Genomic DNA, 15,471 nt, shown 5'->3' with positions numbered 1-15,471 from the left:
AGCTGATTATGCTGCCTCTTAACCGACACAGCTATTTTTTGGGGGATGTTCCACCCCATAGACCTCTCCCTGAAACTACGCCCCTGAATATCACCTTTAATTCACTTTAGACTATGTATCATTCGAGACTGAGTGTGTCTCTATTTGAACATTTCATCAGTACATGACCACCTACGCTCAAGTTACATTTTGAGACTAAAACCCTTCTATTAAAATCTAAAAACAGTGTGTTGGCATCTGTTCCTGAATTAAAAACATAGTTTTTAAAATGTTTAAGAATCCAGAGCCCTGATGTCTATCGAGTCCTTAAAGTGAACATGAAATGGTTCTATGCAAATATGTTTGGACATTTACCGTAGCTTGGGACTTATAGCGTTGAAATCCTCATCAAACTAACTTATTTTTTGTTGGTTGGTATATGGTGGAAACTATGAATGATAATGACTGTCACTCGTGTTTAGCATATTGTAAGTTAGCCACGTCCTCTGCCTAGGCCCTAACACGACCCCTACCCTCCCCCCCCCCCCCATCCTGCACCCCCACCAAGACACTAGGGGGTATTGCTCTTGATTACCGGAGCTACTGAACTGTGGTGGGTCAGTCTGACCTCAACACTGAGGTTCCTCTTCTGCCTCGGAGGCTTTTGGGTAATCCCAAGGATTCACCAACAAAGATGTGCCGCAGGGAATCCAGGGAATTTCCTGGGTTTCAGATAACAGAAGATACCCAGACATAAGAGGTAACCTGGGTTTTTCCCCACTGGTTCATAAACTGCGTGTTTTATAGGCAACAGAATCCCCAGCACTCTCCATTCATCTGGGGGTTTCCCCACATCCCATGGGCGGCAATCCTTCCGTCAGATTGGTTCCCTAAGGTACATCCAAGACCAGAGTAGGCTGCGCCTCCACGGGCCATTCGATTCTTAGACTGTGGGGGTTTGGTGGGCTAGGTACCTCTACTATGATTGCCGCTACCCTTGCATCGGCCACCACCTTATAATTGCGCCTGTCCCCCGGTACCTTGAAGAAGCGAAGCAACCACCTCCTTTAAACAAGGCATAATTCGAGAAACCTTTTTGTTCCGGACAACTGCCTCCCCACTTCCTTATTGAGCAGTTCTGCGTATTATGAGAACGTGAGTAGTCTGGTGATAACGGACTTTTGATTGTTTGAACAATCCTGAGCAAACCAAGTTTGTGTGGCACAGCACTTGGATCCTTAAGAAGGCGACGTGGGATCCTTGACATATGCTCAACAACCAAACAGGTATGGACGTTGCCCTTTTAAACACCGAGCTTTTAGTGTAAGCCTTAAAAGATGTACTGATGTTTCTCCTTGCGTGGTTTCACGTTTCCTTAGTCCCGCCTACCAGGACACGTTTCTGTGACGTAAAGAAGGATACTTTTAATCCCAGGGAGAGCTCTTGCTAAACGCCTTATATTACAGCGTGCAGCCCGAGCCTGAAAGTAGTGCGAAGCGATGGTTAAGCAAATTTACAAGCAAAGATTGCCATGGAAAGGTACACAGGCCAAGGATAAAACACAAAAGATCAGAACATAATGCATCGGAAACTAGATAAGAGAATGACACATTGCACACAGAATAATCTTATATTTTTTTCTATTGGTCGCACGGACGATGGAAAGCGTTCGTGTGTTTGCGTTTTACAAAATAAGGGTGATCACCTTGTACATAAATGATTCCTAATGCAGATCGAAGTGTGCTGGCGGTGTTGCAGTGACGGCAAGCAGCTTCACTTTCTGCTGGGAAGAGACAACTTGCCGTGTTTTGCTATATAGTTCGGCCTGTGAGTTGGTGAAAGCACCGGCGCCTTTAGAGACGCCTTTACTTGGCTGCGATGAGTCCATTTCAATAAAGCTGGTGCTTACCTGCAGTAGCGTAAATTAAATTCCTATTATTTTATGAGAAAAACGATGTGGCACTTCCAAAACAATAATGTTTAGAACTTTATCGCAATTTTATAAAAAAATGTTTAAAATGTTTTATATGTCACTACGTGCAAAAACCATAACTCGACAGCGATATGATGTTGCAGAATTTTGAACAAACTTTAAATTGGCCTAATGATAAGGATACTGCTTCCGGTTTTTAGGACTAAATAATTAAGTTTGTTTTTTTCTTTTTGAAATACTTTTTAATCCTTTTACAGGGATACCATATTCGTATTATGACATTGTTATGGTTTTAAATAACTTAAACAATAAAGATTTATTCACTATTCACTCAGTGACAGGCTGATCTAAACCTACTACAAACATTACGAGTAAATTGGATTACGGTGCAGGGACACGGGGATTTGGGGAATGGAGCTGTTAGAATTCTCCATTTCCATCCGGTATCCTTGCAGCAGAGATTATGATCTTGAAATGAGAATTAACCTGCGGAGCAGGTTTTACCAGTTCCCTTTCCCCTGATACTCCTTCCTTGCCCTTTTCTGCTGCCCTTTACTAGTTGGTTGAGGCAGGTGGTGAATGGCATCACGGAGAGAGATACTGGGGGTGGGGGTCAGCTAGGTGTTTGTGACCTGGTTGGTTGGGGGGGAGCCACAGGCGGGGTGTGGGATTGTTTTTATCTCTGCCCAGCTGTGCAGGAGGATGGCAGCACGGGGGAGGGGGCTTTGCCCTGCAGGTGCCTGCAGCCAGGGCATAAGTCCTAAAAAAAAAAAAAAGAAGTGGGGAGACACTGACGTCACGACAGGAAGTGACGCCACGAAAGGTGGCTTGCACCATCAGACTCATTGCCTCCCCTCGCTCACCCCTTAGATGCGATTATATCCGAGAAGCCAGCGCGTGAGCAGCGTTCTGGATGAGAGAGAATGAAGTGGTAAAGTTTCGATTACTTGTCAGTAATAATTAACCTCAATAATTTTCCTACTCTGCACAGAGCTCCCGATAAAATAAGTCGGGGGACGCCGTCCACCCGCGTGGTGCCCCGACTCGAGCCCTGCCGTTGTATACAGGTCCGGTGCTTCCTAGAATTGCCAGCTCTGCAGTTTGTGCACCAAGGATCTCCGGGCAGGGTCAGACGGGGACAGAAAATAGACCTGGGCACCAAAATAAAAGCGACCCCATCAGTGAATTAGAAAGCTAAAAAGTGTCTCTTATTAGCATAATGGGACCGTTTTGAACAGACCCGCCGAATAGTTATTTTCCAAGTTATGGAAGGCTGCGTGTATTTCAGATTGCTACAAGTAGTGTTACTTTAATATCTGGGAAATTAATAATAAAAACCGGAAAAGCAGACCATAAAACAAGCCCACAGACCAAAAAGACCCAGACACTGACTGCCCCCTGTCAGACCATCCCATCGGGCACCACCTGATTGCCCTATAGGCCTGACCCTGGCCCTGGAATCTCATTCCTACTCCGGCTCACACCAGGCCTCATTACGAGAGATCTAGGGGGGGAATGAGTCTTAGTTTGAGAAACCCATGTGAGTATAAACTAAAGACAGTAGCGTAGCCAGAGTGCCATGGGAAGAATGGGCCGGGCCCCCAGCTACTGTTTTAATGATATAGACCATCAAAAAACAGGGTTCGCCCCCCCGCACATCACCAGTGGAACCCACGCCCCTGTATACGCGGACTGATAAATATCACCAAGGATAATTTAATTTTACTCCATAAAAGCTTGAATGGGAGCCTGGTTTAACCGTTTATGCGCAGCTGCTTTTTCTATGAACCTAGACAGTTTCTCAGTTGTTTAAAACACCAGACTTGTCCAACTTTGGAATTGATTCAGAGTCTTAGAGCTTTCGACCTGTGCTGCAAAGACGCCTTGTTCTTGGGACAAGTCTAACGTTTCTTCTTTCTCAAGTGTTTTCGTGCTGTCCCGTGAACCCTGAATTCGGGATTAATCCCCCTGATGGAAAGCAGTGACAAAGACGTTTACAGATTCTACAGACGGATACAGGGAGCATCAACAAGCCTTTTGACTGATGTTGAATAGAGCTAGGCAGTTTTGGAATATAAGAAGTTCTGCCCATATTTGGATGCGTCTTGAAATTCTAAAGCTCAATACCTCCAATTCAGAGCTGGAAGGTAGACTTATTGAAATGAGAATGTGGCTGGTTATCATTACATTCCAATTTTAAGTTAGTTCGACATTACTTTGTTATGGCTATCATTGCATTTGTGGCAGTTATGAGGTCGACATATCTACCTCTGATATACCTATGTCTACAAATAGGATGACATTCAGGTTTTACTTGTCAATGCACTCCTCAGGACCCCAAATATAAAAAAGAAATTTAGAATAATGTTTCAAGAAACCGTTTTTTTTCTTACCACCACCTCTCATTTTTGTGACTAGATTTGTGGTAGGCTTATCCACTCTTCTTCCACCTGCATTTTTTATTTGTTTTCCTTACTTGCTTGGTTTCGTGGGAGCTTCCAACTGGGGCACTCGTATTCTCTTGTGACGTGGAAAGTGTATCCTATGCTTGAAGGGTTGAATGGCAGTCTTGTATTACATTTAAAGATCTGCCTGTGTTTTGTCCATTGTACAGAACTCCCTGTGCATAAGGAAATCCCTTGCACAGATACTACAGCTGGAAAGACCTGCATGGAGTCGAAAGTCCCATTAAACTGTGTATGTGATTGATAGTTGTCAGTTTTAACTACCCTTTAGGGTTTTTAGACATCAGCATAGTAGAGCAGCTTCTCTGTTTGCCCTCTTCATCCTCCTCCCTCTGGCACCTGCCTGTTTCATATATCTGGGTTAACCCCATCCTCACATTCATCTGTACAAGGTGGGGCTTGTAGCTAGCTTTTGGTTTTAACCAGCTTTACACAGTGCGGGTGCAGCACTTCTTAGGCCCAGATTGTGAGGTGTCACTGCACCCCATTTTTGGCTGTATTTCACCAACTAAATAAGGCCGGGGCCCATTATACATTGCTTGCATTGAGGCCCCTGCTGCAATTCCTGTGCAACTGCTTTCCTGGTCCTCTTTTTGTTCTGCCTCTATGTAGGGGAATTTTCCTCCAGTTGAGGGATTGATTTTATTTTTATTTTCTTATTTTTTTTTTAAGAATTCTTTTTTTTACACAACGCATCCGTTAACATATGTAATTTCGCAAACTAGGGGGCATATTATCAACGGCCAGCGATAATTATCGCTGGCCGTGCTTAGCGATAATTTTGTTATCGCAGGCTATCTCTGGAATTTATCGCCCTGGTAGCGCGTTATTAACAACGCGTTTCTCCAAGGCGATAAAAATTCCAGAGATAGCGATGTTATCGCCGTTTTACAGGGAACATAGCTGGTTTTCCAGAAAACGGTGATAACCTTGCTGATACGACCCACAAGGTCATATCAGCATAATTCACCCCAATGTTAGGGATAGGTAAGTCTGCATTTTAGCAGACATTCGTTTTTGGGGAAAACAGCGGTTTTCTCCAAAAACTAACGTGTGCTACAATGCTGCGACAGCCTTGTAAATATCGCGATGTGAACATCAGCGATATTTGCAAGGTAGTCCATCCGGGGTACACCCAGTGATGCCCACCCACTTTGCATCTCATTAGAGATGCAAAGGGAGGCGTTGGGAAAAACAGTGCTAACATGCAATAAGGCATGTTAGTACTCTCTTGTTAATAGGGCGATAGTTTTATCTCCGCTTTTTTGGCTTAAAAAGCCAAAAAAAGCGGAGATAACGCCCTTGTAAATATGCCCCTAGTTTGGCCCTCAGCCAGAAAAGGTACATTTAGTTGGAGTAGTCCCACCATGCATCCCATGTCTCATGGTATTTTAGGGGGAGCCACTTACTGTGTAGAATGATTTCTCAGCTGAAGCACGTGTCCATCCCCCGTGTTCACAAATTGCCTGGGGGGTGGTGTAATCCAGTGTCAAACTATGTTGTTTTTCGCCACTAGCAGGCTGATGGTTACTAGATGGGAGAACTCCCAAATCGTTGGATCCATCTCCTCAATACTCTAAATGGCATGCCTAGGAGTCGGATTAAATGTATAGCCCACTATCCCTCTGTGTTGTGAATCATGTTCCAGTATGCAAAAATAAGAGGGCAGCTCCATACCATGTGAAACCAGCACTGGCGTTGCCAATAGGTCTCGCATTAGGAAAGTTTAACCTATTGGTATTGTAAATGACAAATTTTGTATTTATGTGTTGGTTTTGAAAATAGCAATATTAATAGCTTTGTCATTTACAATGCCAATAGTTTTAACTTTTGCAAATGTGACACCTATAGCATTTGTTATGCACTATGTGTCGTATTTACGTTACTTACATAGTTTTGCAATCAGTCATCCCCTCTGGTAACCTAATTCTCCGACCAGCACATGCCTGCTTACAGTTCAACAGGATTTTACAATATGCGCATTCAGACGTTTTTTTTATTCCATTCCCTCACTGCCTGGACGAGCCCAGAAGTGCTGGGGCTGAGGGCAGACGGGGTCAACACTGGAGGATTTAAACAAAATACGGGGCGAAGGGGTGCTCAGCTAAAGGCCAGACATCTCGTCTTATTCAGCAGAAACGTGGAAATGTAAGTGTGCGGGTGCTGGAGGTTTTTTTTCTCCCTGGCTCAGCTGCTGGCTCACGGCCGGAGTTCAGTACGCCATGTCCTTTATCTTGCCCTGTGAAACACTCCAAGGAATTACTCACTACACGAAGTGCTGAGGTCGGAGGCAGAAAATGTTTTCGAATTGCAAGGAATTACTCAGAGGGTGTAATACCGACTGGCAGACTGAAGCGACGTGACCTTATCACGAGTAGAGCTGAAAAAAGCCTGCATTCAATCTGGGGGGTTAAAAAATAAAAAAGGAAATAATCCGTGAAAGATTGCCTAATCCTATGTGCAAGTTATGCACAAATTTGTGTCAAAATTCCTGCTGGTACAAGCTCACGAATGTTTGGGTATCTGCAATGCATGCTCGCTATTGGGCATATTAAATCAGATTTCGGCCTGCCTGCGAGGCTCAAAGTGTTAGAAGGCAGGTCACACGAAGTGCTGAGGTCGGAGGCAGAAAATGTTGTCGAATTGCAAGGAATTACTCAGAGGGTGTAATACCGACTGGCAGACTGAAGCGACGTGACCTTATCACGAGTAGAGCTGAAAACAGAAAAAAGCCTGCATTCAATCTGGGGGGTTAAAAAATAAAAAAGGAAATAATCCGTGAAAGATTGCCTAATCCTATGTGCAAGTTATGCACGAATTTGTGTCAAAATTCCTGCTGGTACAAGCTCACGAATGTTTGGGTATCTGCAATGCATGCTCACTATTGGGCATATTAAATCAGATTTCGGCCTGCCTGCGAGGCTCAAAGTGTTAGAAGGCAGGTCACACGAAGTGCTGAGGTCGGAGGCAGAAAATGTTGTCGAATTGCAAGGAATTACTCAGAGGGTGTAATACCGACTGGCAGACTGAAGCGACGTGACCTTATCACGAGTAGAGCTGAAAACAGAAAACAAGGAGTGTGGCAAATGGCCGGAGGGAAGCCGGATGGGGGCAGGAGAGCTGAGATAGCGTGTTAGGGGAGGAGAAGCCGCAGAGCGCACGCTGGGCGAAGCCCTTTGATGTGCTGTGCGGCCGTGAATGCGCGTGCTTGTTTGCTCACGTGATTCACGTGAACTTAATGAAAACCGCACAAACGAAACCCTTGGTTTCACGAGTTTTTTGAGCACTTGAATTCTCGCTCCCTCAATGCGCTTGCGCGCATTGATAGGTCGCGAGACCTAAAAACCCTGCACGCTTTACAAAGCATGTCAGGCAGTGATTATCGTTCCTCCAACCAATGGACCATAACTTATTTGGGTCTTAGTACACACAGTGGAATAAGTTAAATTGGATTAGTCTAAGCTTAGCTGATATGGCTCAACATTGAGTGGCCATCTTGGCTTGTTGCCACTCTTCCTCTGTCAGTGGGCCAACGTCCTAATGCCAGTGGGCTTGGAGACGCATGACGGGATCGAGGTTGTGTACCACCAGTGACCTATAGATATGGGAGATCCCTTTTTCTCCCAGGCATTCAATTGTCACCTTGGGTTCAAGTGAGTTGAACTCCAGTACATGTTGTGGGAGGGGGTCGTATTGTGTCAGAGCGATCGGAACTGTAAGTTGCAGAAGAATTGGGTTTTGTGTAATTGGAATTCTGCGGATATAATGTCAAAGGACTTAATGTGCCTTTGTGTCCAGACATCCCCTATTTTGAAAACTCTGATTAAGCCCCAGGCACAAATTGCTTTTGCTCCGAACCTTGGGTAGGTAGAACCCTCCCCATAGTTGGGTTTCATTGGTAATGGTCTTATGCTATTTGATAAACTTGAGGGCATTGTCCCAGCAGAGCCGGGGGCCCCGGTGGTGTCCAATAGCCGCTTGGGGACTGATGAGCCATAGAACCAGTGCCTAATTTGAGCTGGTGGTTTCCGGTCCTCGGCACAGGCACTTAATTGTCAACACCAGCTCTTATGACCGCTACCTCGTGGTGATGCTGTTTGTGTGTTTTAAAGATAAGCAGAACATCAGTTGTTGTATTAATTCAATATATATTAAAAACAACCACTATCTGTCCCCCAAGCTATTCTAATAGATTTGGGGGTCTCGAACAATCTGAATTGTCACACTTTAGCAGTGTGATGAGTAGTAGTTGGCTAGGTACTGTGATGCCGACGCTGACCGGGGCAATGGGTGGTGCAAGCTGTGGTGGCCTTCTGACGAGGGCCCGGCTCCTATTATTTTACAAATTAAGCAGTGCATAGAAGATCTCTTCTAGACCCCAAGTTTGTAAGGAGTTCCCGTTGATAATTCTCATCAATTGTGATGCCCAATAGTATAAGCATATATATGGGACCACCAACCCTCTGTCAAAAAGGGTTGTATACAAGAAGCAAGAGACTCACGGTTGTGCTCCAGCCCACAGGAACTAACTGAGTGATGCTTTGATTTCGGTGAAGTGGGATGGGGTTATGTTATGGTATAGGGAACGTTTTGCATGATGAACTAGAATCATGGCTGCTTTATCATTTTTAATGAAGGTTCTTTGGCCCGTGATTCCGAAGGGGAATTTATCCCAGGCTGGAGGATCAATTTTTAAGATGTGATTTTTAAGCTACTTTTTTTTTGTTTGTGATACTTCTTCACAAGTCGCACCGTTTTAGTATTTTGATTTCGACACAATCCACAGAGGCTTTGGCAGCACTTGTAAGCCCTCTATACATGAAGCCAAAAACATTATTGAATTGTTTTATTGTGTACTGACTCCCCTATTATTTCCAGCTTGTGCGGTGTACTCCCCAAGAACCCAATGTGGATACTGTTCTCGCGCCGTCTCCAAATATTGCAGTTACACGAAGTATCACCTTGAAGTCTGTGCGGTTGGGGGCTTTTGAGACATTGCTTGCCTCGAGACCCGTCGCACCGTGTTTTTGTGTGAGTGCGCCTGCGCATCAGATCTGAAGGCGGCATTCTCGGCTCCTCAGTCAGAGCGCCCGGGATCCTGTCTGCGGTGCACTATCAGTCCGGTGTATCACCTCTACCTCCGTTTGCAGGTAGCATGCATGTTTTTACTGCCCAGGCCGGCTCCTTTCCCCAGCATGTTACTGCGTGTGCTGTGGCCATTGGCCGTGTAATGATGTTGGCACGTGGCACGCACTTTAAACTCTGCCAGGGCCGTGATAAGGTTTCACTTTCAGCGCTGGAAATATTCTGCGCTAATATTAGAGAGTCACTGCGGATAGTCAAAGTCATGTTCGTGAGGCAGTATTTACGTTTGTTTTAGACCATTGTGGCTGAGACTGACTATTTACATTGTTCCTTTCCTTTCTTGTCACAGGCCTTCTGTATTTAAGCGAAAGGTAAGACATTCTGTTTATTTGGATGGGTGTTTTTTTTTATAGTTAACATAGTGTGTCTAGCCATACTTTTATTCAAAGATGACTCGAGAAAATGTATTGGAAACCTGTTTTCATCCCTACCTTTTTCCAAGCCCCCTCCCCACCCCTTGAAATTTTGGAAGCTTGCATGAACAGTTGATATGGGTATTAGGGTTGCACACATGCCTCTGCTGTACAAGGTTTTAATCTCAACTATAGGACAAAGAGGCAGCTTTTTCTCTTAACGGTGCGTTTTCATAACGTGGTTAATGTCGAATTTTATTTTGGCAAATGTCTCTTGTTTGAAAAGCATAGAAATAAGTACGGGACTTTACAAGACTGTACACTATTACAGTTTTAACTAAAATCCGAGGCCAGGACATGCAACTGGTCTGGTTTTCCCCTCCTCAAAATGTCGTTATCGATAATTCCATTGTAAATTAACACGATAATATTGGAAACAAATGTAACCTTTTTATAATGTGAAATGCCTGCACTGGTATCCACTAAAGTGAGTAAAATGACTTGTATCTTACCTCACTCAATGAAGAGACGCAGCCGATTGAGGCCTACATGTGATATTAAAAGATGGTGGCTTTATTGGCGGTAGACATGGTTGGGAGTTCAGAGCTGGGCCATGTGCCTTCCATGAAAGATTACAGCTGTCAGTTATGCCTTGCTGCCATCTGGTAGTTATGGGGAATATTCTCCTCTCTCACATTGAGGTACCTCTGAAAACATTTGGGTTCGGCATCGTCGTGTCCTTGATGCTAAATAAGGTTTAAGGCATATCCAGAATAAGCAGATCGTTTCCTTATCTTCTGTTGGGTTACTGACTGTCCATACGCTTCATGAAGCTTCTCTTGATATAGACAAAATCTCCGCAGATTATTGCTTGATTGGTTTGGTCCACTTGAAACACAGGTGGCATCCTTCTCCTTTCCTAACATCCAGATTGTGGTGGCATGCCTGTTTCTAAACCAAAGGATAAACCCGGATTCTAACAGATTTAGTTGCCAAATAAAATAAGAATTTGCAATGCAATAGGTCTCACATTTACGAGGGTTTGAGCAATTGGCATTGTAAATGACAATGGCTTTTATTTATGTTGTTTTTAAAACAGATAACTTAAAGGCATTGTGATTTACTTTGCTAATAGCTTAAACTCTTGCAAATGCGAGACCGATTGCAAATGTGTATGTGCTATAAATTTGTTTTTAAAAAGCATTGGGAGAGAGCATGTCCAGCCAGCAACTGCAAGTAGGACAAAGCTATTTGAGAAAATAGTGCTCGGAGGCTGTAATTCAAGCATACCGAGTAACAACACACGTAACAGGTGTTGTTGTCATGGGAGGTTACAAAATAGGACAAGGAGGTACTACAAAGGCTATTGACCAATGAACAGCCACAATATACAATGGACAATGACACAAGCCAATGGAAAATATGGGCGGAGCTTCAAGTCCTGACCTGAATACAGCATGCCTGGCAGAGCAGCGCATGTGCTGCCCAGGCTTGAACTAAACACTAACTGATATCAGACCTGTCTTCTAAGTGGCACAGTTACTTCCAGAAACCTACTTCAGAACTGCTGTTCAAGCAGTCGTACTCTTACATCTGCCTAGTGGTAACCCTCTGCCCCATGGCTTCCCAGACTCCACACTGGCACCCCTGATGGGCATCCTGCACGCAGCTGCACGTCTCACCCAGATCCAAAAGAAGGATCATCACATCACATATCTCCCTTTCGGATGGTACTGTACTAACCCCCTTTCAGACCCACACTATCTTGAATCCCAGCTTTATCCTTTACAAAGCCATCCCCACCAGCACCCCATTTGTCTTGCAGACAAGCTCAGCGTCTCTGGCAGTTCTCTTCACACCTGCAATTTGGACATCATCAGACTGCAGACTAAGAAGTGAAAAAATAAAACTGACAGCAGGCCTATTCTATATATGCTCATAGGCTCTAGAATAACATCCTCATATCCTTCAGTACATCACCAACGCTGCTCCAATTTAGGAAACAGTCCAGGATGCACCTCTTTGAAGAACAGTACAATTCAGTGCATGAACCAACCTCAAACACCTAACCACCTTTCCTTTCACTTCTTGACTTTATGCTTCTCTTTGATCTTGTGCAGTGCTCTGCTGCTTTTTGGCTTGGGTTGCACTGCAGAGATTCCACATGCATACGTACCACATAAATCCCTTTGTGTCATGTGTTTATAATTAAGGTTAAATATTAAATAATGGCAGTTAAAAATAGCTGAAGAAATTGACTTGTTGACCAGTGTTAAACTAATGAGCCATGCCTGAGTTATGGCTTTTGACGGCTATTATTGAGGCTGATTTGTTCGCTTTAATCTGATCATTGTTCTGTTTCTTTCATTTAAATACAATAGTTTGGAGTTACGAGGAGTGGCCCGATATCTGCTTCAGAATGCAAATTCTGCACAAGATTTAGTTTTTCTAAGGGTAGGATGTGCGTTTTACTTTGGAACGTTTTCAGTTGTTAGAAGTTGAAATCCGTGGTGGGTGTGGTCATGACAAGGACCCAACAAGATGTGTCCTCACTGAGCTATGGGTGCCTGGCCTGCTGTATGGCCACAATAAGTGATGTTGCATCCCTGGCGAGGGAGCACCCGTTGAGACTGGTCTGGAGCAGTTTCAGAGTTTAGTGATTACTTCACGTCCATCAGATGACTTCCTTCTCCACATAGTGCAGTGTCTCAAGACTGCAACCTCCATGGTGGACTGTATGTTCTCTAGAGGGATCACCATTGTGTGTATTGTATTGTATTGTATTTGCATTTATATAGCGCTTACTACCCCTGGTTTAATCAACGCAGGAGCTGAGCTGGCAGTGGCTATACACGTAGAGCTGATGCTTGGGCCCCATGGTGTTGTGCCTTTGTCCCCGGAGGCCTAGCCTAGGCCTACTTTGCAGTGCCCCGTGGCAGAGTAGTAGAATGTAACTGGTTCTGGCTGGGGCTCACTTCGGATAAAGAAGCGGTCCCTCTGGGTGAGCTCGGAAACCAAGCCTGCACACTGCTCAATGTGTCCTTGATACATGACTAAAAGTAAAGACAACCTGTGACATGACAGTCGACAAATAAGCTGGGACAGACGGACTCATTACACTGGCTGGGGCTCCTCAGATGAGGGGACTGTCAGCCCTGTGATGAGATGATTGTGAGTTAGCTGCGGAGGGGGGCCGACACTCCTCTTTCTCCCTGCTGTTTTTGGGGTGTGTGACAGTGGTGCTTTCAGCTTATCTGGTCCCCATGGGCCTCCAGAGTGCTCGCAGAACTCCTGAATGCTCTTCAGTGCACTGTGGGAAGAACAAGGTAACAAAGATGATCTTAATTAATTTGGTATTCACTAATTAGAAGTCTATCAGAAAAGTAGCTCTGCTCATGGTGGATCTGTCTGAGGCCTTCTCAGAGAAATACAAGCTCCTGCTAAAAAATCAAACCATCCATTTTAGAATATCATCATGCGCTTCAGATCTTAGACTGCTGAAAAAAATAATAGCAAGTCCAATAACGTGTATTAGATGTCTCAGTTCTTAAGTTCCAGATTCTGTACTGCAGCTCTATGTTCAGAAACTGGTTCTTTATTTTAGGGGCTGTGTACACCCTCAAGATTGTGCTGAATCATAGAGTACTGCTAGTTAAAATTCATGACTTGAAGCGCTCTGGTTTGATTACTTGGATTATACATACAGCCAGGCCCGGACTGGCCGTTGCGGGCACCGTGCAATCCCCCGGTGCGTCGCAAGGGTGGGGGCCGGTTTTGGGCCCCTGGGGGCCAGTTTTGTTACAGGGCTGTTTATGCAGCATAGCTGCAAAATCGGCCCTGCAATAAAATCGGCCGAAAACCGGCCCCGGCAAAGAGCTCAGACCTCTCCTCGGGGGCCAGTCGAGCACTTTGCCGGGCCGGTTTTGGTTCCCAGTCCGGCCCTGCATACAGCTGATGCTCGGGTATATTACTTCTGTACCCTTTCCAATTACTAGCATTGACTGACTAGGATCTTATGTCGGATTTTGATTCATTCATGCTATAGGGGCTCCTTTTGGCGCCGGGTGCAATTTATGTTGCTGCCTTTCCAATTTAAAGTCTGGTGGTGAGGCTTGGTTTGTAGGCTGAGTTTTTATTGTATAGTGTTCCCACCCCTTCAACTTGTGCAGTGTTAAACCTGATTGCTTGGCTATTATGATTTCTAGGTAAAACATTCAAACAAGGGAGACTGGCGAGGTTCTATATCCCAGGGGTTCCTGCTTGATTGGCTCCTAATGAAAATTGCCATATTACTTTGTTTTTTTTCTTCTGAAATACGATTTGTCACACCTCTCAGCCTTCGGGTGGTCTTTACCCAAACCTTCTGCTCTACTCCTCTATTTTGACTGTTCTAATTTTTGTTGGCCTTAGGACTCTGTGCACTTTACCACTGCTAACCAGTGCTAAAGTACATGTGCTCTCTCCTTTAAACATGGTGAAAATGGCTGACACCCAATTGGCACATTTGATTTACTTGTAATTCTCTGGTAAAGTGGTACTACGTGCACCCTGAGCCATGCAAATTGATTCCTACTAGTGGGCCTGCAGCACTGATTGTGCCACCCACATAAGTAGTCCTTTAAACATGTCTCAGGCCAGCCATTGCAGCCTGTGTGCGCAGTTTAAACTGCCATTTGACCTGGCAAAATAAACCTTTTGCAAAGCCTAAACCTTCCTTTTTAATACATATGTCACCCCTAGGGTAAGCCCTAAACAGCCTATAGGGCAGGGTGCATTGTATTTAAAAAGTTTGACATCTGCCTTTAACTTTTAGATGTCCTGGTAGTGAAAAACTTTTAAATTAGTTTTTTTTAATTTATGCAAGGCCTTTAATAAGTGATAACTTTCAATTGGGAGCATTTAGGAATGTTGTGTTTGCTGTCTAAAGAATTTAAATGTATAACTCTCTTTAATGCTAAAGTCGGCTTTTAAGTCACAATGCTGAAAATGCCACTTTTAGAAAGTTAGCATTTTCTTGTTCCAAACATTAGGTGCCTGTTTCCTGGGTTACATGGCGAGGTGTAGCTGACAGTTGATCTTTGTTTATTTCTCCCAGACCATGAGACAAAAGAGCTAAGGTTTGGGAGGATGGGCCATCTCTGACTTGATGTGGTGAAGGAGCTGTCACCTATCACACTTGCACATCACAGACTACTCCTGAGCACACGCACAAAGGGTTTGACACTGGTCTATACTGACCCCAGACAATTTGGGGCCAGGGCAAATAGGCAGAAAATTCCAAACACTGTTAAGGTGGAAACCTCCCGAAACGTCTTACTTCAAAGTGGGCACCAGGTATAAATGAAGCACCCTTTGGACCTTGGAAAGACTCAGAAGACTGCTGTGCTTCTCTGCAAAAGGACTGCTTCTCTGCTGTCTGAGTAAGAAGCATGTGACATTCATCTTGATTCTACGATGACCAGAGTGACCCCAAGTATTAGTTGGCTGGCCTCTGGATTCAAACTACCAATTTACCAGTCAAATTATTGACCTATGTCAGAACCCCTTTCAGAGGCTACTGGGCAAGCAGGAGATCCTGGTTCCAACCACTGGGGTT

At 44.5% G+C, this 15,471-nt stretch overlaps 1 protein-coding gene across 2 annotated transcripts in view; it reads left to right on the top strand.

Annotated features, from left to right (window-relative positions):
• CNST (consortin, connexin sorting protein) overlaps positions 1-15,471 on the top strand; it is a 357,608-nt gene that overhangs the window by 290,706 nt on the left and 51,431 nt on the right. For both annotated transcript variants that reach the window (XM_078648798.1, XM_078648797.1), the window contains exon 9: positions 9,812-9,833. In XM_078648798.1, the coding sequence (XP_078504924.1) occupies positions 9,812-9,833 (22 nt within the window). The remainder of the gene's footprint in view (positions 1-9,811; positions 9,834-15,471) is intronic.

Source organism: Lissotriton helveticus, chromosome 6 (assembly GCF_964261635.1).
Source record: "Lissotriton helveticus chromosome 6, aLisHel1.1, whole genome shotgun sequence".
In the NCBI taxonomy this organism is placed as follows: Eukaryota; Metazoa; Chordata; class Amphibia; order Caudata; family Salamandridae; genus Lissotriton; species Lissotriton helveticus.
Note: the sequence above shows the minus strand (reverse complement) of the source record. Positions and strands in the feature narration are given on the sequence as shown.